The sequence below is a fragment of the Triturus cristatus genome, chromosome 4_2, assembly GCF_964204655.1.
Source record: "Triturus cristatus chromosome 4_2, aTriCri1.1, whole genome shotgun sequence".
NCBI classification, from domain to species: Eukaryota; Metazoa; Chordata; class Amphibia; order Caudata; family Salamandridae; genus Triturus; species Triturus cristatus.
Genome location: NC_140586.1, coordinates 830631674 through 830659580, shown reverse-complemented (window position 1 = coordinate 830659580; position 27907 = coordinate 830631674). Strand labels below are relative to the sequence as shown.

Genomic DNA, 27907 nt, shown 5'->3' with positions numbered 1-27907 from the left:
CCATCTTCGCCTGTGTCGGCTGTATAGAGTTTGAGAAAAGATTACTGCTTTAAGATGGCCGCTAATATACTACTCTCGAATGCGTTGTTACGGAGTGACATCACCGGCGAACAGACTCTCGCGTGATTTCCTAGCCATCAAAGTGTCCCATGATCCTTTGCGTTTCCTCTTTCTAGCCAGCACTCGAGAATGGGTATGTAATGGCCGCCCTTCTGAGTTTGAAATCCGTTGCAATCCTCCCTTTCGGCTGTCTGCGGTTCCACGCCGATTGACGGTAGGGTAGGAAGTATTCTCGGGGAACGGCGGGACTTGTATCTGCTGTTTTTTGGTGACCTTTGCTCAGTTTAGAAGGCGATAATGGATACTGCTACTTCTACTACTGTTCAGCGGCTTCCGTCCGCTCATCGTAGAGGCTTTTCAGATTCTTAATGTATGGTACAAGGCATTCGAGTAGACTATTATATGAGGCGTAGCTTTTAAACCAGTGATTTGGGGGACGAGGGTCTGTTGATTGGATGCAGCCGGACTCCTGCAGTCCGTAGTTGTCTGAAGGGGTCCGGGGAGCTTCCTTTGGGCAAGGCCTGCTATGGTTTCTCACTGCAGTCTGAATGGAGTGTCTAGGGCTAAGAACCGAGCATCTTAAGCGTATCGAAGCCTCAGCCCTGCTGGGAAGCAGGGGGGAGACGGCAGTGCTCATGAGCTGGCACCGGCGATGTCACAGGCAGTGTGGCCACCTCAGAATGTGGATTGTAGAGGGTGTAGAGACTTGAACATTTCAAGTCTACTACTACCAGAACGTGTCTGAAACGGAGCATTGCTGGAGTATTTGCATTTGGTACTTTTTGTTTGTGTGAGCTTGTCTTGCGCCATCTAGTCCTTCAGAATGCATGTATTGTTTACTACCTGTAAGTGTGCCCACGTGTCCCATCTCTCCCTGCTTTGAATTTTCCCGTGATACATTCTTTATGATGGGCTGAAAAATGTTGACCTTTTTTACAACTCCCTTTACATCCACGTGGTAGGATGCGACCTGTCACCTTAATGTCACAAATATTTTTTCAATTTAACAGAGCTTGTTTGGTTAGGCATTGAAGAGTGCTGGTGCAAGTGTGCTTCGTGCCAAATAAAATGCACGCTCGCTAGTCTTTCCCACACTAAACCACGGTTATTGTGACAGTCATATAGGGTGTGATGTAGTTCTGTAATTTGTTATCGTTTCTGCGATGTACAAGATCTATTTCTTGTTTACATGGTTTTAAGTTTTTTTTTTTTTTAGTATGCGAGTCGCCCCTCTTTGATTTTGGTTCTGTTCTGGTCCGGTCAGAACCCTCCAGAATAGACTTGCATGAATATACATGTCATTGAAACAAGAACCGGACAGTCGATCAATTGAGCAGCAGGCACCAATTCAAAAAAATAGACCAAGATGTATATACTTTTTAACCAATAGGTCAAACACTTTCTGTGCAAAACTCTCAAAAGGCTCTTACTGTCCAAAAGAGCCACCCTGTAAGACCAGGTCAATAGAGCAAATAAACATATATTGTGGTTGCACCACTAATGATCAATGTACTTGAACAGTTCACAGTCGGTCGGTCCATGAATTATTTAATTGTCCATCTTTCTTGTTATAATATATTCTTTTTAGGAAAAACACAGCCAATGCGTTTCGTTCTCAACAGAGGACTTCTTCAGGGCACTCTTAATATCCACGATAGTTCCGATTGTAAATCTATGACCATGTTGTCTTTAGTCTGGAACGTATTGTCAGCACATTAAATTTCAGTCGGCTTCTATGTTGCAACCATAATGAGAGCCACATATGCAATTTTCCTGGTGTAGACCAAATCCAACAATCTATGTGATATGATAGTTTCGGTATTACCTATCGTTGTCAGTCTATCCGTTAGGGATATCCCGTGTTGTGAAGTCCCGCCGTTGCATGAATATACATGTGATCGGCACTGTTTGTTCGGTATATCACTCTTCATTGACACGTTGTGTTGTGGACTTTTATAGACTCGTACGTCCTAATGCGACCTGGCTTTTAACTTAGTGAAGTCTAGCTTCCTAGAGTTGCATGACCTAACATTTGTTTAGACCATTTTGATTATAACGCGCCTTTTTTCATTGACGCGATTTAGTAAGCACTCCTTTGTTAATTGTGAAATGGTTATATCATGCATGACATCAAAACGAATTCTCTATCGACTATAATTCTATTGTGAGTTAATCGGACATTCACTCATTCGGGGGGTGTTATAACTTGTTAAGGGTAAGTTATCAGGCTACCTTGCAGGCACAAGACGTTTGTAGAATTGGTATATATAAGTGGTTACTTATGTTAAACGCTGTCTATTCTTTTCCCAGGTATCTCACGAGACAACTGGCACAAGCGCCGTAAAACTGGAGGCAAAAGGAAGCCCTACCACAAGAAAAGGAAGTATGAATTGGGGCGTCCTGCTGCCAACACAAAGGTAGGTGATGGCCCCTTGTCTGGACTTTTAGAAGGATGGAAGTGGGCTATGTCTGTATTAAACTTGAAGTCAAGGCAATGTATGTGATGAAAACGAATCCTTAGACAGGTGAATGAGACCGTTTTGGTCGCATTATATCCACCTGTCAGTGATAGGGTTGTCATAGTTACTCTGATTGCTAGCCTTATTTAGTATTCTACTCTGTTTTGTCTTTATGGTCTGAATTCTGATTGGGCTGATCTCTACTTCTTCGTAGATTGGGCTTCGACGTATTCACACAGTAAGAGTCCGTGGTGGTAACAAGAAGTATCGCGCCCTCAGGTTGGATGCTGGGAATTTTTCCTGGGGCTCAGAGTGTAAGTAACTGTACCCTGAGATTACTTCAAATGAGGCCTGCTGTAGAGTTCCTTTTGTGCATGGTATCTGTCAATTTCGTTCGGGTGGTGATATTTCTTATGTTGTAATTGTCATATGTATCTCTAAACCCATAGCTTTAGGTTTCTGGCCTGAATACGCTGCAAGCCTTACTCACATTATATTAAGCCTACTGTCCTTTATTTTGGAATCCTGAATACTCGCTTTTTTTTATACCCTTAGAGACGTAGCCTAAGGGGTGTTTGGAGTGACATTTCCACCCCCCCTTTAAATTCTATTTTGGCCTGGTTGTGGGGTCAGGGTACCCGGAGTTTGGCCTGAACTGTTTTTTTCCTCCTGAGCCAAGAATAAAAGACAAAACGGTGACCTTTCCAGTCAATCAGGAAGGAGACTGGTATATACATCTAACAACTGAATTTCAAAATGTGTAAACGAATAACCTGGAATCAACGCAGCTACCCTGCTTGTCCAAACTGATTCTAGGCAAACACTTTTTATTTCAGCCTCCTTTAATTTATTATCGCATTATAGTTCAAGATGTGCGCTGTACAAGCATCGTCTTGTGATGGATTCAATAGACTTTCTCCGTCTACAATAAGAATGAATCCATGCTACCGTTAGGATTTACATGACTGCTTTAGACTTTACATAAAGGGCCTGGGGATATTCAGAAGCTCATTTTGTAGTACAATAGCCATACAAATCTACTAAATGCTACTCACAAACTGCACTTTTAAAGTAATACATACATTTTTTGATTTGTAGCAGTATATTAAAAGTGCAATTTGTCAATAGCATTTTGTAGTACTAAAATGAGCAGTTTGACTAGCTCCCCAGGCATGGTAATTACTTTTGGATTAAATGTACTCAAGTGTAAACTACGCAAAAGTATACCTTACCTTTGTGAATCTGGTCCATTCAGTGACTGGTTTGCCACATAGTAATCTACACCTATAGAAGTGCCCCTTTAATGAGTGAAATTGTACTACTTTTTGCAATTTACTATAATTGGCAGTAGTAGGCTTAGAAATCTGTGCCAATCTCAGATTTCCAGGCATACTACTGGCAATCACGCACCCAAAAGGTGATGGTATGAAGACTTGGTCTAACCAGTGGCAATCGCTTGTGGTAGCATTCCAGCCCATAGCTTGTCACCCACTGCCATTAGACAGAGGCCAATATATTGCAAATGCCTCCTGGAAAGGGGCCATCGCAATGCTAGTCTAGCCAGTTTTTAAATACAAGAGGTGTCAAAATGTTTAATTTGATCATATGGTACACCGTGTGCCATACCCCACTGGTCCTTGCTTGATGTGTTGATTTGAAATGTTTTTCTAATATTTAGTTAGACATCTGAGTTTTTCCTGGTTCAATCTGTAAACATAAAAATACCCTTTAGAGAAGGTATGCCACTTTTCTTCTCCTTTTTTTTATTAATATAAATGTAATGAGCTCTGCACTCCATGTAACTTTTGGGAGGGCGGTGGTCTATTCCCTCCACTAAGTAATGGACAGGTGATTTGGCTTTGGGCTACTTTTTATTTTAGATGTTGCCTTGGAAGTGTGAATGGTCTCGTACGAAAGACTTGGATTGTTTTGAGCGAACCCCCTTTTTTTTTTTTTATAGATTTGTTTTTATTTGCTATCATCATCATAACATCCTCATATTTTGGCATATATTACATGGTTATTAACGGCCTGCCGCCCATGAATTTCAGAGTTGTTATCCATTCCAAACATAGTATCACATATTGTTATCTGGGCAGCCATTTACAGTTTCTCGTGGCGTATCAACAATTACTGCATACTAGTACCCATGTTGCTCATCCCTCCCCAACACCATAACTACTTCCCCCTTCCCACCCCGACCCCACCCTCCAGTGTGCTCCACTTCAGTGTACAATTTCCAATATAATCCGATCTATAGGTATTTTGCCTAAAGCATGCCATCTCTGAAATGGCCTCCATCCCCATGGTACCTGCCACTCTGTCTATAGCCCTTCCAATCCCCACGTCCCGTTCCTCCCCCCCCCCCCCCCCCCCCAGAAGTCCCTGATGATCAGCAGTCTAGAGGAGGGTCTGGTTCATCTTCCAGGTCTGTCGGGCCTGCGCAATGCCTGAACTATCGCCTCCCAGGCCCGCACCAGTTCCAACATCTTTTCCTTCTGCAACCTATGTGCCAGCCGTAGCTTAATCACGCTTTCGCTCGCTGCCCACTTAAGAAGTTCATGATTCCATCTCGCACCCTAGGTCCCTGGTTGTGTTTCCAATGGCTGGTTATCTTCCCCTTTTAGCTAATATCCGTCCCAGATCTATAAATTTGCTGGTCACTTTTGTGTTTTGTATGCGGAAACCAGTGCAATAAACTCACCCCCCATGTCCTTCAATTTTCGCTCCGTTACCAACTCCAGTGTCGTAATTACTTCTCCCCAATATACTGTCAGATTCGGGCAGGACCACAGCATATGCCGAAAGTCTGCACCTTCTGTCCCACATCTAGGGCAGCCAGCCGTTTCCACCCCAAAGATCTGCTTAATATGCTTCGGGGTCATATATGCCCTATGTAACACGTAGAATTGTATTCGCTGGAACCTAGCGTTCCGTGTACTCTTCAATGCTCTTTCCACTAGTTTAGGCCAAGTGGCTTCCGGGATGTCCCTCTCTAAGTCCTGCTCCCATTTCCCTTTTAGTCGATCCATCGGTTGCCTCCCCTCTTGTTCCATTCTCCTATTAAGGCATGTGATGGCCTTAAACGTGCCAGCCGCCATAGCTACATATTGTTAGAAAGAAGAGAGGATTTGAGGCAAAGCACAACCGCACCTATCCCTAGTGAGATTATGTAAAGGTATGGTGCTAATGACCGGAGATCCAAAACCTCTAAATCTCCTGAAGCTCCACGCTTCAAACAACCAAAGCACAATCCAATGGTCCAGCACCCAAAATGCAACAGATATTAAACATTTGTTGTGACATAAGTAATTGTCGACAGTTTGTCTTTCAAATAAAAACCATGGACTTTCAGCAGAGATGATTCTTTTCCTTTTTGATCCTTTATTCAGAAATTTTCTTTCAACATGTTAAAACAGACCATAGCCAACGCGTTTCATCCTTGCGGACTTCTTCAGGGCATTGAATAGTAGCTTTGTTTTTCTGTGGTCTGTGCTCTATCGTTAAGATTGCGGTATTCTTGTCTTTGTAGTCTAATTTTTGTGTACGTTTTTGCGATATCTGACAGTGATCTGGCGATTGGAAAATTCAGTTCCTTTTATTTTCACTGACGCCACGCGATTATGCCGGCAGATAAAAACGGAAAGATAGATACCTACTGACTGAGGAATGGCGGATATTGACTAACCCAACGAACCGGGAAAATAAAAGGAACTGAATTTTCCAATCGCCAGATCACTGTCAGATATCGCAAAAACGTACACAAAAATTAGACTACAAAGACAAGAATACCGCAATCTTAACGATAGAGCACAGACCACAGAAAAACAAAGCTACTATTCAATGCCCTGAAGAAGTCCGCGAGGATGAAACGCGTTGGCTATGGTCTGTTTTAACATGTTGAAAGAATTTCTGAATAAAGGATCAAAAAGGAAAAGAATCCTCTCTGCTGAAAGTCCATGGTTTTTATTTGAAAGACAAACTGTCGACAATTACTTATATCACAACAATTGTTTAATATCTGTTGCATTTTGGGTGCTGGACCATTGGATTGTGCTATAGCTACATATTGTCCGGTTAATGACGTCTCTGGTTCTGTCAGCCCTGTCTTCCACCTGCGTTGGATAGCCACCACCAGCGCCGCGTGTAATAAGTAATGTCCCCGCGGTAGGTCATATCTATCTCCAACTCGAATGGCAGTAAGGCACAGTCTTAATAGAGGTCGCCCACCATAAATACTCCCTTCTCCTCCCAATCCCCGAGAGCTGACCAGTCTATTGTTTTGAGCGATCCATGCTGTTGATGGGAAGCGAAGAGCTGTTAATGTATCGGTGATGTCACGCATTACTTGTCTGAATCTGCATAGTAACTGTACTGAACTTCAGTGAAATGCTTGTGGTTAAACGAGTGCTTTATTGTATGGTCTTGTAGTTTGCTCTACAAGCATTTAAATACTGGGGCTCATTGGTCTAACTTGTTCTGTATTTTACGGAAGGCTGCACCCGCAAGACTAGGATCATTGATGTTGTCTACAATGCCTCCAACAATGAACTGGTTCGAACGAAGACCCTGGTGAAAAACTGCATCGTCCTGATCGACAGCACTCCTTACAGGCAGTGGTTTGAGGCCCACTTTGCCTTGCCACTTGGACGCAAGAAAGGAGCTAAGCTGGTATGTATCGTTAACCGTTGCAGTGGTTTAGCAAATGCGTTAAACTTGCACTGCAGGTACTGGGGTGGTATGGTGGCATCACACATTTCTTTGGACAGTTGAAGATGCATCTCTTGATGTGTGTGGAAGCTATGCATTGTGTGGTCTGCAACTCGTTTTAACGTCTTAACGATTTAAGGGCAAATGATGGAGAAAGGCAGGTTAGAATTTATTAGGGAATCATTATTTCCTTTCTATGTTGACTAACTTGCTGATAGCATGTGTATCTAATTGTGTTCTTCCCTGGTAGTCATGTTTTTGTGAGGTTGTTGGCACGCAGATTCATCTTTCCTCTGTTGAAGGCCTAGATTAACTTTACACGTTCCCAAACGTAACTGTGGATTTCTGTGTCTCTTACGCACTCTTAAATGCGTCCTTGGTCTTTCTTGTGGCTCGGGATAGTCATTTATTGTAGTGCTAGATTAACCCCCATCTTGCAGAAATGCCAGGCTTTCGCTTTGTAGCCTGCCTCTTCCGAAGGGTGGGTACACTCCCATTTTAGTTAACCATGCAAGGTTCTGAATGGTCTTTATAGGCCTGTCATGGCAATGTTAAGTTGAAGCTTGCTCGGTTGCAACAAAACCTCTTGCCGTTTGTTTTACTGGTAGTAATCTCTGCGTGATGAAATTGTATCTGAAGAGTGTGGCATGTGCAAACCCCATCGATCTTTTTTCAAGTGTCTGCCCAGTGTTGGCATACATTTACGGTCTGGAAGCATTGTTTTTGGTCCCAATACACAATGACTGTATTAAGGTTTAAGTCTACCTATTTTTCTACCCATCGCAGTGCTTCGGGCACTTACGGTGTGTTTTTACTCTACCTCCTAATTTTAGAGGAACTGTCATTCCAAAGAGGACATGGGAGAAGACTGCTTCGAAATTGGTGAACTGTCAACACTCCTAGTAGTGATTCACAAGGATTCCTTGTGGCACATAATGGTACCCTGCAGTAGTTATGGTGTGTTACTTGTACCACTGGTTTCTGGGCAGGTAATCTGCTAACTACTCGTTGTGCTATGCTGCAGAGAAGAGAAAATGAACATGACTTATTAAAAATAAGGATTCACATGGCACTAGATTCGACCAAGATTAGCACATAGCTCAGGCATTTGATCACTTCTATTCCAATCTATATGCAGCTGAAGCCTTGGATTCGGGACGCTTAATCTTACTTGGTGCAAGTTTCGCTGGCCCTTCTTCCTCCAACCTAGAAACTTTCTGTTGACATCGAAAAGGCATTTGACCAGATCCGCTGCCTTGTACTAACTAAAGTGGGTCTTGGCCTGTGACTGCCACTGGATATAGTGCAGATACGCACTACCTAGGGAAGCTGTTGTAGCCTAGGTGGGCCGATGTCGCAGCCTTTTGACATTGCTCGTGGCACCAGTCTGGGCTGTCCCCTCCATTTTTGCCCTCTATATGGAATCCTTTGCCAAACAAATGCATAGGAACACTGACCTAGTGTTTTCACGTGGAGGGTGGAGCAGGGAGCGTAAATTAACACTCTATGCCGATGTGATAATAGAGTGCACTGTAGGTCTAGGCTGGCCTGGTAGCACTTTTTGGAGCCCTCACAATGTCTTGCCAGACCAGCGCGTGCGCCGGGTCAGGCGACACCTAAAGTGCTACCAGGCCAGCCTAGAGCTACAGTGCATGTGCACGGGCGCGCGACTTTACCGCGATTACTTTCATTTTCGCGGCCGCTTCGCATAGCCAATAGGTCTCGCTTTTTGGACCTTATAAGTATTTAGTTATGCAACTGTTGCATGGCTAAACACTTATAAGGTCCCAAAGGCGAGACCTATTGGCTACGTCAATGCTTGTTTGCCTTGGCAAGCTGTCAACTGCAAAAGGTTGGATGGCCTCTTTGATTGTGGGATCATGGAGTTTGTGCAAATCTAATTTACTGCCTCTTATCCAGTGCCTACTGGCAATACGTTGCCCTTCGACACTAGCTCCTACAGCCTCGCATTCACTCCCATGCGAGCTTACCTCCTTTGAAAAATGGCTCCTCTGATAGACGCATACTCTTGGACATGAAAGATCTTGAACGCCCTACTGGTGCCCTCAATTACCAGCGCAACGATACTGGGAACACTAATGTGAACGCACCGTCTCCCCCCTAAGAATGGGGCAACATTTGGCATGGAGCCTGTGCTTCTGCATGCAGTGCGGTGGGTAAGGAAATGATGCTCAAGATTGCACATTATTGGTGCTACACACTGACTTGGGTAGCTAAGTGGGAGCAGGACGGGGGTGCAACATGTTAAGAGACAGCCACAGCTACATCTTCTAGGACTCAAGAATCCCCTAAGGTATCTACTAAAGTTGAAGGGGCAGGCCATCACACTGGCGCTTGGTCCTCTTGGCCTGTTATTCTACACCGATGCGCCTGGACTGGCTTCAGAAATCAGAGGAATTAACAGCTGTATCCTATGTGCTGCAAGGTGTTGACCAACCTAGGGGCTTTGCTTGAGATTCCTGTCCAATAAATTCAGGGAGCTAACTTGCCCAGCCTACTTGCGAGTCCTCTGCCTCATGCGGTATGACCATGATACTCTGGGGGTGCCAAGGATGGCCTTAATCACTCCGACCCTTTCTTTGGCACTAGCTGCTTTGTTTTTCATCTACCATGAGCTGTTGGGAAGTTTATTTTCTGTCCCTAATCTTCTTTTAGCCTTTATCCTCTCCCCACTTTTTTCCTATCTACCACTATTCTTATTGTTCAGACCCCCCATGATATTGTGGCATGGATTAGCAAATTTAGCGGCACAAATATGGAAATTTAGCAGCATTTTCGCGGCACTTTATTTTACTCATAATCCATTTTCAGCCTTAAAACAATGGAACCCTGATGCGTAGTTATCCCTCTACCATTTGATCATTCAAATGGCCCGGAGTTTATCTAACATACTATCTCCTTCACTAACTCAATGTGTGCACATAATAGCGAAGCACTGTCACCCTGTTGGTGAATCTGGTGCAGTCACTATTGCATAGTAGGTAATGGCATATATGAGTTATAGCGCTAGCTAGACCCAAAGTTATCGGTGCGCTTCACCAGTAAATGTTCACATCAAAGATAAGTATAGACAGAGCAGCTGAGTTGCATCATATGAAATCAGTGGGTGAGCAGGACGAGGAAGAATAATGGACGGCTTGAATGATGGACGCGCTAGTGGAGATGCTGGTTTAGGAGGACGTCCTTCAGTTGAGTATGACGGTTAACTTCAGTTATATTAAACGTAATGCCTCCACTCTCCTCTTCAATGCTCCAGCGACTGCCCATTCTCTGCCTCATGCCAACATTCTAAATGAGCTTCGGTGTTCCCACAACCTTCTAGAGGACAATTACTGGTGGATGGGGGGAAAACACAGGACGGGGAATGGGGGAGTCCATTATGTTTTCTGTAAGGGCTGGGCAAGATTTCTGGCCATCACCACCCCACTCTGACCTACTTACTCCAGGTTGCCTTTACCCTGTCCATTTCAACATGAATTTGCAGGCCGGAAGTGCTATACGTCTCTGGTTACTTGAACCTTCCACGTGGTCCTAGCTTCTGTTCCCTTTACCACAGTTGGGTCAAGCCCCTGCAGGTTTACTCAACCGATAAAATAAGCACACTTGAGTTGGTCAATCGTATCCTAGGCTACAGAGTTTTGAAACTTAAATGATGGTGCTACATGAACTGACTCCCAGCGCCAGTGAGCGAGAAACCTGAGAAAATAAACATTTGTCTTCAAAGCACATTTCCTGGTAGATTGTTCCAGTAGATTACATGCATACAAAGCTTTAATTGCCTAATTGCGTTTCCAGTTTGTATACATTTCATCACCCCTGCTCTAATGTATGCGAGTTTCATTCATGTTTTTCCCCATATTTTTTACATCGCTTGCTTTGTGTAGGCTTAATAGTGTGAGACTCCGTCCCAGGTTTTTCTCGGTACCGTCTCTGCACCCAGCCAGTGCAATGTTTAACGTGACTCTTGTCGCTCTCTCAGCCTCTCGCTGTGTCTTCCGCCAGGAATTCTCGCATCCTATTGCCGAAAGCTCCTGCCGGTTCGGTGCAGCTGCATGTGAAGCAAAAGTGCCCCCTGGTCCTGCCCTGTGCACAATCTCCCCACACATCCATAACGCATCCTCACGGGCTGATCATGACTGCTCGCAACCTCACAGAGCCAGCTTGCCACAGCAGTCAGTGCCTCTGAACCAAGGCTCGCAGCGCATCAGAGCGCGGATCGGCATATTTCACAAATCATTGCACCAATAGCACTTATGTAAAAATCGCGGCATTTTTACAAAAGTGCTGCTTTCGCGCCAAACTGAAATCCTGGAGGGTCTGATTGATCCACACCAACCTTTGGATGTAGGTGGAATACATTTTGTACTGACTATTTGTCTCAATATTAATAAAACTGATTAAAACTGAAGTCATGCTGTAGCGGTCCCTGCCTTGCTGTCTCACTTAAATCCTGCTTCCTTGAGACCCCCACACTGATTAAAATAGTGGGTGCAGCGAGTTAAACCGTTTGTGCTTGCTGCTCCGAGTATAGATTAAGACCGTTACCAGTGGTGACATATGCGAATGGGCAGCAGCTATTGTCCAATTCACCATAACGCTAGTTGTGGGCTGGTGTTGGGCAGGCGTGTTGCAGCCCTCAAGTAAGAACTCACTCAATATGGCCTCGGCATCAATATCCTGTACTCAGAATATATACTGACACTGTAAAGTGTACATTCTAACTTCACTCTTGTTCTAATAGAACTCCCCTTCACAATCCATTACATCGCAGCACATCATTAGAGGGGTATGGTACAGCCATGATTTTCAGTGTTAGGGAAAGACCTAACCTCTCATGTCAACAATGTGTTTTAAAGACTCCTTTCATCATTTTGTCTATGGCGCCCTCGCCATATGTAACCCTACCCATGTTGAACTTTTTGCCGCTTACCTCTATTAAACTCTACCTCTTTCGCTGAATCGTAGAGTATCCCAATACTGTAGCACTAGCTGTCATTACAGACTGACCTACACTTCCAACAACTGAAAAGTTGGTCTGAACCACCTCCTCCGTTTGTATATCCATTGCAACTCTTTCCACACCTGAACCTTAACTATCCTCTGAACTACAGTTGCATTGTCCTCTTTGAGTGCTCGGTGTCGCAGTTTACCACCTGTTTGGAGTTATTGGCCCTTTGACATTGATTTCTTCTTAGAAGCCCTAATATCCACTACCCCTCCAGATGGCTTGATCCTGTATCAATGAAACACTAAATTCTTCTCAGCCAATTTCACTCTGACTACTTTTGTTTGAACATTGACTCCCTTTCTACCCGTACCCTAAGTTAACTGCTTTAACTTCTCTAAATTTCTTGCGCGACACAAGCATTAATCCACCTTATATTGACCATGCAGCCTTTCACAGATCTGCCACCCCGTCACTAAAAAACCCAAAAAAACAATCTCTGCTTAAATTGCTGTACACATGAATGTATTCTCAATGCAAAAGTGTAATGCTGTTGAACACTGTCACATCTAACTACTTCCAATCCCTGGTTAGTTTATCTTTGCATGATCCATGTTCTCACCTCATCAATCTTGAGCTCTTCCTGGCATCGCTTTGCCACGTATCTGCTGTAACAAAAATAGAATTTTCCCTTTGTTACTTGTAGCCAATACAGCCTTATCATTATTTATAAATACACACCAGGGCTCAATCACAATTTTTACTATACCTAACTAATATACTTGACTTGTGAACACTACCTTCCGGCGGGATCCTGACAAGACCAGAGCAGGTTAGAACGGAGGGAGATCATCCTTGACGAATGTGACTACAGGAGGCTCCCCCTTTCAGCAACCATCTGATCTTTTTTTACTCTGTTGGTATTTCAACCAGTAAGTGTCTGAAAGTACGGCCATACCACTACATGCACAGCACACCATGGTGTGCTGATATTTCACTCACGTGGCTATCTACACTCTAGTAGCCATATCACTTTTTCACGTCTCTTTTAGTCCTAAAGAAAGCCTTTATTATCTGAAAGGCTGAAACATGTCGACCTACAGTTAAGGGATATTGAAGACCCATTTTTATCTTCACCATATCCCCGCCTTTGATTTGAAACGTGTTTTAGGACCCTAAACATAAAACATTTACCTTTGGGCTATCCCAGAGACACTTTTAACCTCGCCGCCCCTGGAGCACACACCTCACTGACAAAATAAAAAACCTGTAATTCAGGTGTTGAAGCGCAGCTGGGTTGCATTCAGCAGTCCAGTTGGGAACCCAATGATGAAGGGTGCCACCAGCTATGTTGGTGGGTGAGGGTGGTTCTTACAAGTCCATTGGATGTTTATACTCTGAAGTTTATTGACTCCATATAATGCAACAAAGATTTACCAGTGGGTCCGTCCATGTTGTATCTGTTTTCATATGGAGGAAGAGTATGCACCCCTTTGCCCTTTCCTCACTCTTCAGTTGATTTCTACACTACCTTCATTGAACAATTCAAAATTATCTGCCTCAAAAATGCAACCCCCTCATTTGTACCCTCGTACTTGTTTAAACTCCTTGCACCACATGTCCTCTCTTGGTCTCACTCCCATCTCTGGGTATCGGCCCTCAGTGCTCCTGATTTATTAGAAACCTAGCTGCCGTGACTGCTGTCCTATGTCTGCTTTTTAGGTCGAGGACCGTCCGGTCTGCAGAAGGCAGAACCGGAATTCGGAGATTTGATTCTTAGATTGGCTATTTAGCCCGCCTCTCTTTTTGCTTCTCCTCCATTGGCTGGCCTCCTAAACAGAGGCCAGCCATTGGAGGAGAGGGCCGTCCCTCCAAATAGGCTCAGTCTTTTTCAGATTCAGGGGCGTGTTCGTGCTGTTCTTTCCACTTTTTAGCCATGCCCTTTCTCAGGCGTGTTTTTCTCTCCTCCAGCCAATGGCAAGAGGAGAGAAAAAGAAACACGCCCCCGAATCTGAAAACGCCACTGCGTTTCTCCGAGGCATTTCTGCTTTGCCTCGGAGAGGCAGTGGTGTGCTTGCCTTTTGCTCTGCCTTGTTCCTGTATGTTCCTTCACTCGTAGCCCTGTATTTATAACGCAGCCCATTCAAGTATCAGAAGGCAATGGAAATATAAAAGCAGGACTCTATGAATACTCGTGACAATGCGGTAATTAGAGATCTAAAATAAGAGATCGTTTATTTTTCGACCAATGCACTCTAGGGTACAAGTTGTTTAAATGTAAACTCCGAGTGTAATTGTACAGAGGTAAACACATGTTTTCGAAAAGTTCTCAACTCCCCTGTTCATAGACACGCCCATTTCTGTCAGTACCTTATGGGCTGCTCCCACTTGGACCTCCCGCAGTCTCTTTAAATCAGTGCCGGAAGTTATCACCCTGGCCGCATCATTGCCGGCCAATGGCTGGCAGCCGAGCGTCTCTACGTGATGTCACCTCCGGCAGTCTGTGTGTAGCCGGCAGGCTTGAAGAGGAGAATCCGGGTAGAGGCGGAGTAGACCCGGCAAGAGGGGGCGCCATGGGCTTCGATTTCCGCAGGTAAGGAGGTGTGTGCAAGGTACGACCCTCGTGCCCACCACAGACGGGGCACGCCGCCTCCTCATGGCAGTTAGTTCACTGTAAGATGCATCTTTACTGTCAGTGTCACGAGGCCATAAGAAAAGGCACCACGAAGGGAAAATGAGAATAAATAAAAGACTTATTCATCCTGAAATCTTTCTCTGCTCTACCAAACATCCCACCATCTAGGGTCCTACCTGTTCCTACCACTGTCTCATGAACCTGCCCGCTGTACTAAACACACGGTTACTGTACTCTCTCTGCTCCCAGGGTCCTGCTGCTTTCTCTCCCTGTCTGCGTCCCAGGGAAGGGGGGAGGGGATGGGGGGGGTCGGTCTAGGTTGGACGTTTCCCCCCCTCATGCTTCCTTAGGGCTGCAGTCTTTCAGCCTCTCTCCTGCACCCAGAGATTTCTGCCTTCCATCCTCCAGTCATGACCCAGGAGGCTGCTGCCTTCCACACCCCATTATACCTTCCTCCCTTGCGCCCACCGACTGCGACCTTGTTTCGCCTCTTTGCGTTCAGTGACAGCTGGTTTGAATACCCCCTTGTATGTCAAGGAGCGGCTGCTTTCCAGCTATACCCTTGCACCTAGGGGGGACTGCCTTCCACACGCCTCCTTGCACCAAGGTGGTTACTGCCTCTCTTTTTCCTTTCCCTTGCAACCAAGGTGGTTACTGCCTCTCTTTTTCCTTTCCCTTGCAACCAAGGTGGTTACTGCCTCTCTTTTTCCTTTCCCTTGCAACCAAGGTGGTTACTGCCTCTCTTTTTCCTTCCCCTTGCAACCAAGGTGGTTACTGCCTTTCTTTTTCCTTTCCCTTGCAACCAAGGTTGTTGCTGTCTTACTACTTCCTCCCACCTACGCTCAGGGGCTGCTGTTTTCTCTTACTCCTGCACCCTGGGGCTGCTGCCTTTCATCTCCCCCCCCCCCCCCCCCCCCTTGCTTCTTTCAGTACCTGCCCTGCGCCCACAAGCTGAAGCCTTCAGTTCACCCACTCCCCTGCAACCAGAGACTACTGCCATCAACGCCCATCCCTCGCTTCCAGGGTGGCTGCCTTAAATTCTCCTCCCCCAATGTTGCCCCACTCCCCTTTTTCTGCACCAGGGTCACCGCATTCAATTCCCCTGCCCCATTTTTTTTTTTTTTTTTTTTGCACCTAGGGTTGCTGCCTTCAATAACCACTCTACTACCTGCTCTAAGGAGCTTTCCCTAGAATCACAACCGGTACCCAGAGGCTGCTGCTATCATTCCCCCATTGCACCCATGGCCTGTTTCCTTCAATGACTTCAAATCCCCACCTCCTTTAATCTCCCATGTATCCAGTGACTACTGTCTTCATTTGCACCCAGCGGTAGTAGTTGCTATACTCTGAGGACTGATGAAGACCTCCCTCCCCTGCAACCATCGGTGGCAACTGTAATCCACCTTCGTGAGTTATAAGGATGCTGTCCATCTAGGCAATGTCATGCTGACGGATTACACCCCACCCTCCGTTTCCTATTTTACATTTAGGTGGGGCAAACTTGCACAGCCTCTACCTACCCCTGCCACCATAGCTCTGACAGGCTCATAATACTGAACAGTCCACTTCATTTACGTATTCAAGACCCAACAGTTGTGAGCTAACAAAGGATGCAACCATTTTTCATATTTATAAATGGCGCCATTTCTCACGTGTAACCCCATTTTACATGCTTTTGTTTGTATCGTAATCCGTTATGCTTCAGACCTAAAGTCTCAGCAAGGGCCAAGTAGCATGCTAGACTGTTGCTTTGCCAAAGCTGCCTTCTAGTATACTGTGTAATGACTTTCTAGCACCTTTTTTAGGTTCATTTATTGTGTTGTAGTCGCTTTATATAACCTTTCCAACTCCTGGCGAGGTGCTGAAGTAATTCTGTAAACGGGTACCCCGCTACACTACAGACTATTTCTCTGTGACTGTTAAATTCAAGTTTGGCCTGCATAGGAAGCATGTTAGTGTTCTATGTAAGCAAGCCGATTGGTGCTGTTGTCTTGGGTCATTAGCCAAGCTGTGTGATGGCAGGAAGATGAGTAAAGAATACAGTGCATTTTTGTGCCCAGTAGTGTAGATCTCTAAGAGAACCAATTTTCTGGCTCCTTTTTATCAACAGACACCTGTGTGTCGATTTTATCTACACAGACATAAATAAAAATATACGATGTAAGTATTGGGGGCCTTTAATCTTTTTCTTACATCCTTTAGAACAAATGGTGAATTCTGTTCCATTACTCGTTATAGACCCATCATGTAGCCATCTCTCAAACATTAAGCAGTTTCTTTTCTATTGCAGTATCCTTCATTATTGACCTGACCTTACCACAAATTATTACTACATCCACCTCTATTTTATGCGTGAACTATTCACCATCGAGATGTCCTCATGCATTGGACTTTACATCAAGGTATAGATCACCACATCCGAAATACATAACATTATCACATCTTTATATGACAACCTTTATAGAAGGCCCTGTGTTTACTTTGCAGTGATGAATAATGCAGTTTAAAGCAGAGTCCATGCTACACTTATAAGAGACAGTTCAGGGCAATCACTCTCGTTAAAACCGGGTACAAGCCCATTACTTATCTTTCTTACTATCCCCTCTCTATCTCCTTACATCGGGCGTTCACAAGTATACGCACAGTAGGTTTCAGTTGGGTGTAGTTTTTATTTATACCTTTTGAGGTTGTGGCATTTCTATCATTCACTGAGCATGACACTTTATTGCTCTGTCTGTACAGCGCTTAGGAGTTGCAGTCTCTGGTCATAGGGGCTATGGTAATCCCGCACAATGTATTGTATTTGTTATCTTGAAGTCGTTTGTGTCTTGTGCGCGCTTTTCGTTGAGAGCTTGTGGAACTGTGGCCCTCTGTTCCCGGCTGCCACATAAATAACTTTAAACTGAAGAGGTCTTGAGCGAAGAAGCGCTGTTCTCTGCGAACACTTCAAGAATGTTCTTTGGCGCTATACATGCAGATACTGAACTCAGATGGCCATAAGGATTTTTAACGTAGTTGTTGACTACTTAATCCGTATTGTAGAGCACGTCATCTAAGTCCACGCTGCGGGTCCCGTTTATTTAGCTTCACCTTAGATAATTTGTGTTTTCCATAACACTCTCTACCTTACTACTCCACTCTATCTCACTACCTCACCATCTCACAACTTCTCTCTCTCAAAACATCACTACCTCACTCTAGCTCAAAACCTCACTTCATTCTCTCTCACTCACTACCTCAATCACTCTCTATCTCACTACCTCACTCTTTCTATCTCAATAACTCACTTTCACTCTTTCACTACCTCGATCTCACAACATCACTATGCTTGTATCACTCTCACCATCCCTCTCCCTCACTACCTCACTCTCGATCTACCTCACTTTCTCTATCTCACTACCTCACTCTCTATTTCAATACCTCACTCTCTCTATCTCACTACCTCACTCTCTCTGCTAATGCAATAGGTATCACATATGCAAAAAAAAAGCTAATGCCAATAGAAATGACTGCCATTTATTTAGGGATAAAAAAATGAGCAATACCAATAGCTCTACCTAGAATATTGCCGAGACCATTGCATTGTAAATGCTTGTTTAGGTCTCGCGCCTAGCGATGTAGTGCACTGCTCGCGCAGCGAGTGTCTGGGGTTTTGAAATGGACCCTGGAATTGTACACACTCGTGCGTGTTACTTTTGTGGCCTGCTATTGGGCTTTGCCTACTTGTTTTTTTTTTTTTTTTAAAGATGGCACACAATAGGCCAAAGGCGGGCACATTGATCTGCCCATGGCGTATTGGTGTCTATTACACGCATTCCTGTCATATGGTTTCAATTATCGTGCTCGGGCACGATAATTGAAACCATATGGCTCGCTGTGGCGCACGCGCCGCTCGTTGGCTCTTCTTTGTTTTTGAAGCGAAAGTGGAAGCGATCGCTTTCCCTGCCGCTTGCTTCTGCCTTATTGTCTTTTTTCTTGCTTGCAACAACTACCTCAGGCAACTGTTAGACTTCATGCCGATTATCTATGAAAGATACTGTGACCTTCAAATACAATGTCGTCTGTTTCTAATTCTGCATTGCTTTATTGCTCCTATTTGCATTTTGTTTCCAGAGTTTTGCACCTATTACACGTAACCACTGTTTTGTAGCAAGTGGGCAGCGCACAGCTCTTGGTGGCAATAAATGGAAATGCGCTGACGTGCTGTATATGCATGTATCCCCCAGGGACAAACAAACCGCACACGATGAAATGTAGAACATGCTTCGTATTAAAATGTGGTATTAAGTGACGTTGATGCCCTTGCCTGGTTTATAGGCGCACAAAATGGCGCGATTGTCTCATACGCGGAGAACGTGATACACCGGGGGAACTGGCGATACATTAGTGACTGTTTGTATGTCGAAGCCCTTAACCTTCACAGAAACCCATTTTGCAAGGGGGGTGGTAACTTTGAGAATTCACCCCGCAGTTTCAAGCTGCTATCACGAGTATGTCGGCTCACCAGATTCACAGAGCCCGACATAAAAAAAGCACCATTGCGCAGTTAAACTCGAGCCCATTCAACAAAGCCCCAGACGGGGGACGCTTGTGATATATGGATTAATGGCGCTGTGACAATCAGCTGTGGCGGGGCTCCAGAGTGAGTCAGAGGGAGGGGGGTGGCGGCTAGAAATGAGATTGAGGCAGGTAAGCAATGCAGGCCACACGGTGTTTTAGTGGCTGAGGAACCCGCGGTCCCAGCTGCAGCTGTATTGACCTGCCAGAACCAAGTCCACAAATGGTCGATTTTTACTCATATAATATTCATGGCTCTTTGCTTTTTAATGGCTAGATGCATTTTGAGAATTTCTGCGCTTTCCCCCCTCGGCCAGGGCACACATGTCGTCTTCCATCACTGACTAATTACGAAGTCGAGCCTATCACGTTGCAAGATGTAATATAGACTTGGACACCACTTTAATAAACATAACCAAGTGACTCAAAATGATGAATGGAGGTATCCAGAGTCCTAACGCCGGCAAGAAAAGAGGGGCGCTCCGGTCTCCTAGTAGGAAGTAAGTCATACTAGGGGTGCAGTGGGTTCCTTTAAAGCCCTGGGTCTCGTGACTGCACCTACTGCACTAATGACCGCTCTCCCCGGTGGCTTCCTACCAAAAAAGGCATCAAATTAAAGTCTGCTGCCTCCTTGTCTGAGGTACGAGGTGTTGCAAAGAAAGTAATTTATGTGAGGTAGTTGGCATTCTATCTCCCCTCATATAACATTATGCTTTTAGACACGCTGCCTTTGAAACAACCATTAATTGGCGACTTGCACTAGTTTAGCCAATATGCTGCACACTATTTCCAGGGAGTAACACCGCCACATACACAAAGCCTTTCCGCCAGTGGTTTCTTGTGCTTGGCACCCACAATTGTCAACACCGCAGCTTGTGACAGTCTGCCACAAGGTGGCACTGTCTGGTTAATTTAAGACCATCACAACAGTTAATTATTAATTCAATATACATTAAAACTGACTACTACCTGCTGCCCAAGCCATTCTTGTAGCTTTGTGGGCCTGAAATTGCCCGATTTCACATTTGTAGTCATGTGATGGTTAATTATAATCGGCAGCATGGCAGGGGCAATGTGTGGTGCAAGTTGCAGTGGCCTCCTGACAAGAGCCCTGGCACTTTTTTTTTTTTTTTTACAAATTTAGCACTGCATTCCACTATGGGCATCATCATCCAGGGCACTCACCAATCGAATGGAAGTGTTGACGGATCACCACCTGCTGGGTGGACATGGTATTACAGCCACTGGTGCTCAAGATACTGGCTGTGGTACATGTCGAATATGGTGCTTTCTTTATTGAATTCTGCATGTCCGGCATTTATGAGCCAATTTTTCTTCACGAAAGTTGCGACCTGCCAAATTGAAGTGGGGAAATTTGCATGGGTCAGGATATGAAACTGACTGCAAATCTCAACATCCTGATTCCAGCGCTAACATGAGTCCGCCCAGGGATTACAATGAATGGCCTATTCGAAATGGGAGCCATAGTATGTTACCCTTTTAATTTGATTTCCACGTTCCTTAAACAACCTGTTCTATCGCAATTTTAATATGGGTTTCATTTTATTAGGACAACTGAGTGCATTTCTTTTTCTTTTTGCTTCATTGGAAATGTATTGCTTGCAATAGGTCTCGAATTAAAGTTTGAGCTATTGGCATTGCTAAATGCAACACCAATAGTTCAAACTTTAATAATGCGAGACCTATTGCATTGCAAATGCTTGCCCTTTTAGATCTTGATGGGAGGGCAAAAGGTCTTGTCAATGGGTGATATACTGGCTTTGGCAATCATGTGCGTAGGAGGCGGGGTGCAGGTCGGGTGAATAACAGGACAGTTCAAAAAGCAACATGAAGCGGTTGGCGCTTTTTTAGGTCTCGCCTACGCAGCGTGCATGCGCTGCATAGGAGACCTTTAGCCGTCGTTCTGCCTTTTTCGAAGACTCATACTCTTGCTTGTGGCAGTATACACCTTGCGGGGGCGCGCCACAAGCACAAGTATGAGCTTTGAAAAAGAGCAGACTGCTCCCCAGCGCGCACCACTTGCGTGCTCATCACCTGCTCCCCCTCACACAATTAACTTGCGGTCCGTGCTTGTATTTTAGTGCTTGTTGTTTATTCATGGAGTAACTTTCAAGAGTGCTTCGATTCGCGCTCTGGTCACTAAGGGAGTGGTTAGATACCCTTACTGCTAGTTCAAGTGTCTGAACTCAGTGGGGAATATGTTTTTTTTTTTTTTTAAAAAAAAGCTCATCGTCATGTAGCACACTGAGTGAGGGCCTATATTTCAAAGTTGTGTAAGGTTGTGTTTGTAGAAAGGTTAGAATGAAATTTTTCAGGCTTGCGTAGATGACTTAAACTTTTCAATCCCATATTCAAATAAAATGCTTCCAGCATTCACATCGCCCCTCCCCACTCCCAGAATTCACATTTACCCTCCCAACTTTCAGAATTCACACCGCCCCTTCCTCTGTTCCAGAATTAGCTTCACCCCTCAGCCATGTACTACATACAGCATGTGTACTCCATCTCGCAGCCTTATTTATTAAAGCTTTTCTCTGGCTTAGACACTTGTGCGTGTCTTGCAAACAATGACACTGATTTCCTCACGCTTTTGCCGAGCAAGAAATAAGGCAGTGTTTAGTGTCTTATGTCGTATATGTCTTGAGCCCCTCTTTCACAAGCTGCAGTCTTTGGGTTGAAACCTCACACTACACACCACGTGCCTGCATTCACTTGGGCCAAGGCTGTTCGCACCCATCGCCCTGTATCCTGTAGAAGGCCCGCCGTGAAAAACCAGACCCAAATGCTGCCTGAGAGCTCGAACTGGCCATGGAAGTGCTAAACATGTTCTACATAACATCTGCACATGAACATTATACGCGGGGCAATCTTCCAATGATGTGTAATTATGATGAGCTCTTCAGAGTAGACTATTCTTTTAACTAGATATGAGTTGAACATTTATAAATCCAACATTGTTTGTGTTCAATTATAGTCATCGTTTTCTCTTTATTGGACTAGTCACCCAAGTTTTCGAACTGCTGACTCGGACATGCTGACAGCATGCTTAGCATACTTCATATTCCTGTTTACTGGCACACTTTGTAACTGTGTGCCAACAGGAGGGGAGGCATGTACTTAATGCCAAGGACAGGGCGTGGATGCAACAGCAGCATCTCACAATCTCAGATCGGGCTCTTCTCTAAACAGGCTCCAAGTGCATTCTGGGGAAAGCTGTAGAATATTTCAACTGTTATGATTGGTTGGCAGATACATTAGGTAGCTAAGTGGCTGTTTTTGTGGCTAGCAGAAGAGCGTTGTATAATAGGTCAGTGGCGTCCACACTGTAGCCTTATAGCCCGCTTCAGAGTACTACATCGGTTAAAAGCCCTGAACTTGAGTTATAGGCCCAAGCTGCAGGCAAGGGCATATAACAAGGGTGAGGGCCTTTTAACAATGGGTATAGCCTGAGGTACAAGGCCTATAAAGCTACTAGAACATTGCACCCACTGGGGCAGAATGTTCTAAATTAACAAGCATTGGCATAGCCAATAGTTCTTGCCTTTGGGACCTTATAAGTGTTTAGTTATCCAGCACAATATCGTTGTTGCAACATCGTGTGTTACATGGCTAAACACTTATAAGGTCCCAAAGTCTAGACCTATTGGCTATGCCAATGCTTGTTTTTTCTTGTCAGTTCGAAGGGTGAAGAATAAACAGATGGGAAGAAAAAATGGGTGAGCTGGGGAGAAGGTAATGGCCAGTGGAAGGACATTCAACTTGATTAGTGGTTGGTCCATGTGTCTCAAAGAACCCTCTCCACCTGGCTTTCAAACTGTTCTGCAGTGAAATCTCTCCCTCTTGTAGCAATGTGCATTGTTCTGTGCTTACGATACTAGACATTATCAGATGAACTTAATTTGTTCCGAGTCTCTTGGTGTTCCTCTTTTGTGATTCTGGTGGTACACATTTTCGCCTTTCTGGGTATCGCTCCTCTTCAATGCAAAGTCTCACAGCCATTGGTTGGCTGACAAATTGCTCCCTCATATTAAGCTCCTCCAACACTGAAATATTTCATTTTGCTGCTAAATGGCACTCCTGGCCCAATGGCTGTTTAGTTTTCTCTTGACCATCCAGTTTGTCATTGTTTCTGTGATGTGCCAGACCTTGTTTGCATGGTTGTTTGGGGCCTGTACAAAATGTTGGTAAAACTTGTCAAAGGAAAGACTAGCTTTTTGGACAGCTTCCATGATACTGTTGCTGCTATTAGCCAGAAGACCGTGAATTCTTCCAGCCGCTGTCAGATTAAAGTATTCCAACATTCCTAAAATGTGTCTTCATCCTACCCTGCAAGTGGCTAACACTTGACTTAGCTCTTGTATTTGGCACGTACAATGCGACTAATTGCTGGTCAGCCTACCTCTACACTTTATATATTGTAGAAGTGGCGAAGTTTAGGATCCTGTGCAGTGCTTAAATCCCTCCAGGCACAATCTTGCCCCCTGATAAGGTAGCTACTTTTTAGTGCTTTGCAGTAAGCTACAGGCTCCATCTCCTAATCCTTCAATGTTCTAACACCACTTAAACATCTCGCATATTGATCTGCCATGTTTCTCCATGTAAGCTTTGCTCAGTTAATTTCATTGTGTAGCGTCACATTTTACTCTTCTGTCTAGCCCATGCTATTTATACCTTTTACCAGAAAAACTATTCTGAATACTTGGTGAAGTCATCCACAGCCTATATATAGATTTTCTGTATCCGTTCTCTACAACAATTCATTGATGGTGACCATACTGTTTCAGATTTTTATATGCCACGTTTTGCTTTTGTACAGAACTTCTAAAATGTGGTTTCTCGAGCCTTCAGTTGCACAACTATCGTGTTAGATGTGTATTTTTTTTTTTTTTTTTTGCAGAGTGAGTCAAAAGATTTCAGTTTCCCAAACAATTAGGTGCTGTATTTGCATACTGGTGGTTTGTGGCGAGGTTCCTACATGAAGGTGTCTACTTTCCACTTCCCTCTTTCCAAACCCCAAATTATATAACTAACCGCTCCGTGGCTAAAGGAACCGTTCTTATGGAACCCAGTGTTGGTTTGCAACTGTGGACTGATGCAGCAGGCTTTTCACCATACATTATCTTTTCCAATGGCTCTCGGATGCCCATGTGGCCAAATGCAACTTGCCCAAAGCAATGATCTGTTGGCACTTAAAGTGCAGCTCAAGGTTTAAGCTGCAAGCTTCTAAACCGTGCCTGGGTTTTGACTGTTTTTCAGTAGCTCACAATTCGGTCTTGATCCAAATCCCCCTGGTGAATATTGTACGAAAGATAATGGACCTTTTGGGTATTCCCTCCCGTGTGTGTAGATCCGACATGATATTAAGATCATTGGAAGTTGAACCGACAACTCTGCCACACCATTCTAGGCAGTACTGTGTATACAGTAAAACAAAAAAACAGATCACGAGTCAGACTGTTTGGCACTGGACTGGTATGAATAGTTTTAATATCCTGTCCTTTGGTTAGTTACCATACGTTACTAGGATTACTTGCATCCTCTACTTGTAATTGCCATCTGGACTGCCTTGCATATTGCACAACTTGGTGTCTGCAGGTTTCTGAGGATGGACGCAATATAAAATGGTGGAGAGGTGTGGCTCACTAGGTAGAGGCGGCAGACCCGTAAGCAGAGAATCGGCCATGGACCAGGGTTCAATTCCCGACGCGGCAGGGTCGTGGACCAGGGTCAAAATGGACTTGATAATTCTCGCCTCGGTACCTACTCTAACCAGGAACACACTCTGCAACTCTGGGCATTAAGCTTGCCTCATCTCTACAACGGCCCCCCACAGACGCCGGGGATGCCTGGTTTCACCTTGGAGATACCCAGAAAGGGACCATCTCACAGGGATAGCCAGGACGGGTTCCCCAGCGGTCCACAGCGCCGGGACGCCCCCGTTGGTGGGCAGCTGTGCGCTTTACAAGCTTACAACATTTACATTTACATCTAAAAGTTGCTTTTCCTATTACTGTCTACAACTTTTCTATTGCAATATTTTTCATCTTTTAAAGTTTTCACTTAATTGAATCCTTACGAGGAAGAATAGAACCTTGCAACCATAATGAAACATGTATATATTGAAGAACTTGAAAATGTACAATAGAATTGTGGAAGCAACGTTTTCAAATTTAAAATAGACCTGTAACGTAATATGCAAGAATGACTGTGGTTAGTTTCTGTACTTAAAGAAATTTGTATTTTTACTTTGGGTTCAGGTCACTTTGTGTGCAGTGTCTGTATGGTGAAAATGTTTGTTTACTTTTAAGAGTAAACCATGATTTTAGCCCTTTTTTTGCGGATTACTTGTGCACCCTTTTCTTTCTGCTTGGGTTGACCATTCCTTCCTACAAGCCTGCTCTCTGGTGCCACTTCAGTGCACAAAAACCCTAAATTGCGTCCCCCCCCCCCCCCATCCCATATTCCCCAGCAAGGGTAGAAGATGGATTGGATCATCCCATGGGTAGCAAAACGAAAGCGACGTGCCTTGTGTATCATCACAAATGTTTACTTTTCTGCAGACTCCTGAAGAGGAGGAGATACTCAACAAAAAGAGATCTAAGAAGATCATGAAGAAATATGAAGAGCGGAAAAAGATAGCAAAGATCAGCACTCTGCTTGAAGAGCAGTTCCAGCAGGGAAAGCTTCTTGGTGAGTTTGTCCCAAGTACATGGGTGTGTGAATAGGGATTCTTGAGGTGGGAAGTGTTTTGCTGCTGTGCTGAATAGCCGGGTCTTCTCATGATGATATCTTTGTCCAGTTCTGCTACTGAATTTTAAGTGAGGACAGCAGGAAATCTGATGAAGGCTCATTTAGAATGCATGGTCGGTGCTTGTCATGTGCCAGTTAATCTTTAATGGGGGCTATGCAAGCGCAGTGCCCTATACAAATGTCTGCATTAATTTCAAGACTGTAGTATGCAGTAACTTTGCAGTGAGCTGATTTCCACAATGTTTTTTGCAGCCTGTATAGCTTCCAGACCGGGTCAGTGTGGTCGGGCAGATGGCTATGTCTTGGAAGGCAAAGAGTTGGAGTTCTACCTGAGAAAGATCAAAGCAAAGAAAGGCAAATGAATGTCCAGGTCTACAACATAACATCAATAAACTTGTGTTTGAACATGGTGTCCTGTCTTTTGTGGAAGTCCACTATCAAGGTTTCCGGCATAGCTCAGCTTTATGATGTGTATGATTTTTCACCTCTGCGAAATGAGCTACTAGCCTAAAGGATGCATATATTGCAGCACTTGGCCACTCGCGTTAGGTAGCACCACTTAATCATGGGTAAGTATTGAATACAAATGTTGTGGGTCCTTTTGCATGTGGAAGGACCAGTGAGACCAGGCCTTGGCAGTGAGGCCCGGTCATATTGTTTGACCCCACCTGCACTGGACCTTGGCACAACTAGTGTCATGCATGGCATACTTCTGGTCTTGAAAACCTACCTGTTTCCTCCAGGCCCCCCCCCCCCCCCGAAGTTATTGAGCAAAGGACAAATACAGCACATCTTTTAAAACCTCTTTTGTACTATTTTTTTCTGGTGATTAATAGCAAGTGTATGCCACTGCAGACCGAGCAACAAGGTGCTGAACTGTAAAGAGGATGGTGAATGCTGAGCTAACTTGGTCATGGGCAACAGATCCTGTCTGGGCAGTCTGGTTTGGGGGGTGACTGCTGTTGCCGCTGTCAAGGAGTTTGAGGTTTAAGTCTAGTGGTGCATTGCTTCAGTCTTGCATGTACCAGCCCCCTATCCTACCAGACCCTGTTATACCATGTGGTGGACCATTACCAAAAGCCCTCACTAAGTTTATTCTGAAGGATCCTGATGTCAGTAGGTTCTGCAGGCAGGGACAAAATAAGCTTCTTGGCAATGGCCGCAACTTACAGCTCCAATTCTCATTGGTTTCCCCATACCACCTCAGCCCTTAAAGTGCATGCCCCACATTCTCATCACCGCCCCCTCCCTGTTACTAGGAAGATGTCCTTATTTTAACCCACCATAAGTGAAACTGCTCTTGCCACTGGTAGACTGACCCTCAAACTGTCCAACAAAAGTTTGCTGGCCAGCACTTAACCACTTCTTCCCTGAATCAGACCTGCACATTCATTTGCCTCATGCCCTTACAAACATGACCACTAGTTTGCGCCCTGCTGTCACCCACATGCTCATGGGTATCTCACCGGTTTCACCTTGACACCGGCAGACTATCCTGAAAGTCTAGGGGCTATTGGTACTATGCCATCCACTCTAGAATATATGCACAGCTGTTGCATTGTAATGAGCCTTTCATTCATTGCCTCAGCATCTGTAGTGCTGACCATCTTTCTATCGAAAGATGGTGTGAAATCTGTTTCTGTAAAATATCCGTTCCAGGAATCCCATCTTTACCAGTTTACTCCTCCATTTACGGGGTGGCTTTGACATGCTTGCATGTGTACATTCATTGGTCTTCAGGTCCTTCCT

The 27907-nt window shown here is 44.6% G+C and overlaps 1 protein-coding gene and 3 non-coding genes across 4 annotated transcripts; all 4 read left to right on the top strand.

Moving 5' to 3' along the window:
- Positions 1-166: 166 nt before the first annotated feature.
- On the top strand, positions 167-26563 carry RPS8 (ribosomal protein S8). The gene is made up of 6 exons (XM_085602795.1): positions 167-193; positions 2371-2477; positions 2734-2833; positions 7015-7190; positions 25969-26098; positions 26411-26563. Exons 1-6 carry the CDS (start codon positions 190-192, stop codon positions 26518-26520), a joined length of 627 nt encoding a protein of 208 aa, XP_085458921.1. The 5' UTR covers positions 167-189; the 3' UTR covers positions 26521-26563.
- Positions 2555-2658, top strand: LOC146835172 (small nucleolar RNA SNORD46). Its single transcript, XR_014960833.1, has one exon. It is a non-coding gene; the product is annotated as a small nucleolar RNA SNORD46 (small nucleolar RNA).
- LOC146835171 (small nucleolar RNA SNORA35) lies at positions 7586-7722 on the top strand. Its single transcript, XR_014960855.1, has one exon. It is a non-coding gene; the product is annotated as a small nucleolar RNA SNORA35 (small nucleolar RNA).
- LOC146835170 (small nucleolar RNA SNORD38) lies at positions 26184-26252 on the top strand. Its single transcript, XR_014960830.1, has one exon. It is a non-coding gene; the product is annotated as a small nucleolar RNA SNORD38 (small nucleolar RNA).
- Positions 26564-27907: the final 1344 nt, after the last annotated feature.

Excerpts from the sequence above, each read along its gene's own strand:
- RPS8 (XM_085602795.1), top strand. Across the intron at positions 2,478-2,733 it reads GTCCTGCTGCCAACACAAAG|ATTGGGCTTCGACGTATTCA; the intron begins GTAGGTGATGGC and ends ACTTCTTCGTAG. Across the intron at positions 7,191-25,968 it reads GCAAGAAAGGAGCTAAGCTG|ACTCCTGAAGAGGAGGAGAT; the intron begins GTATGTATCGTT and ends ACTTTTCTGCAG.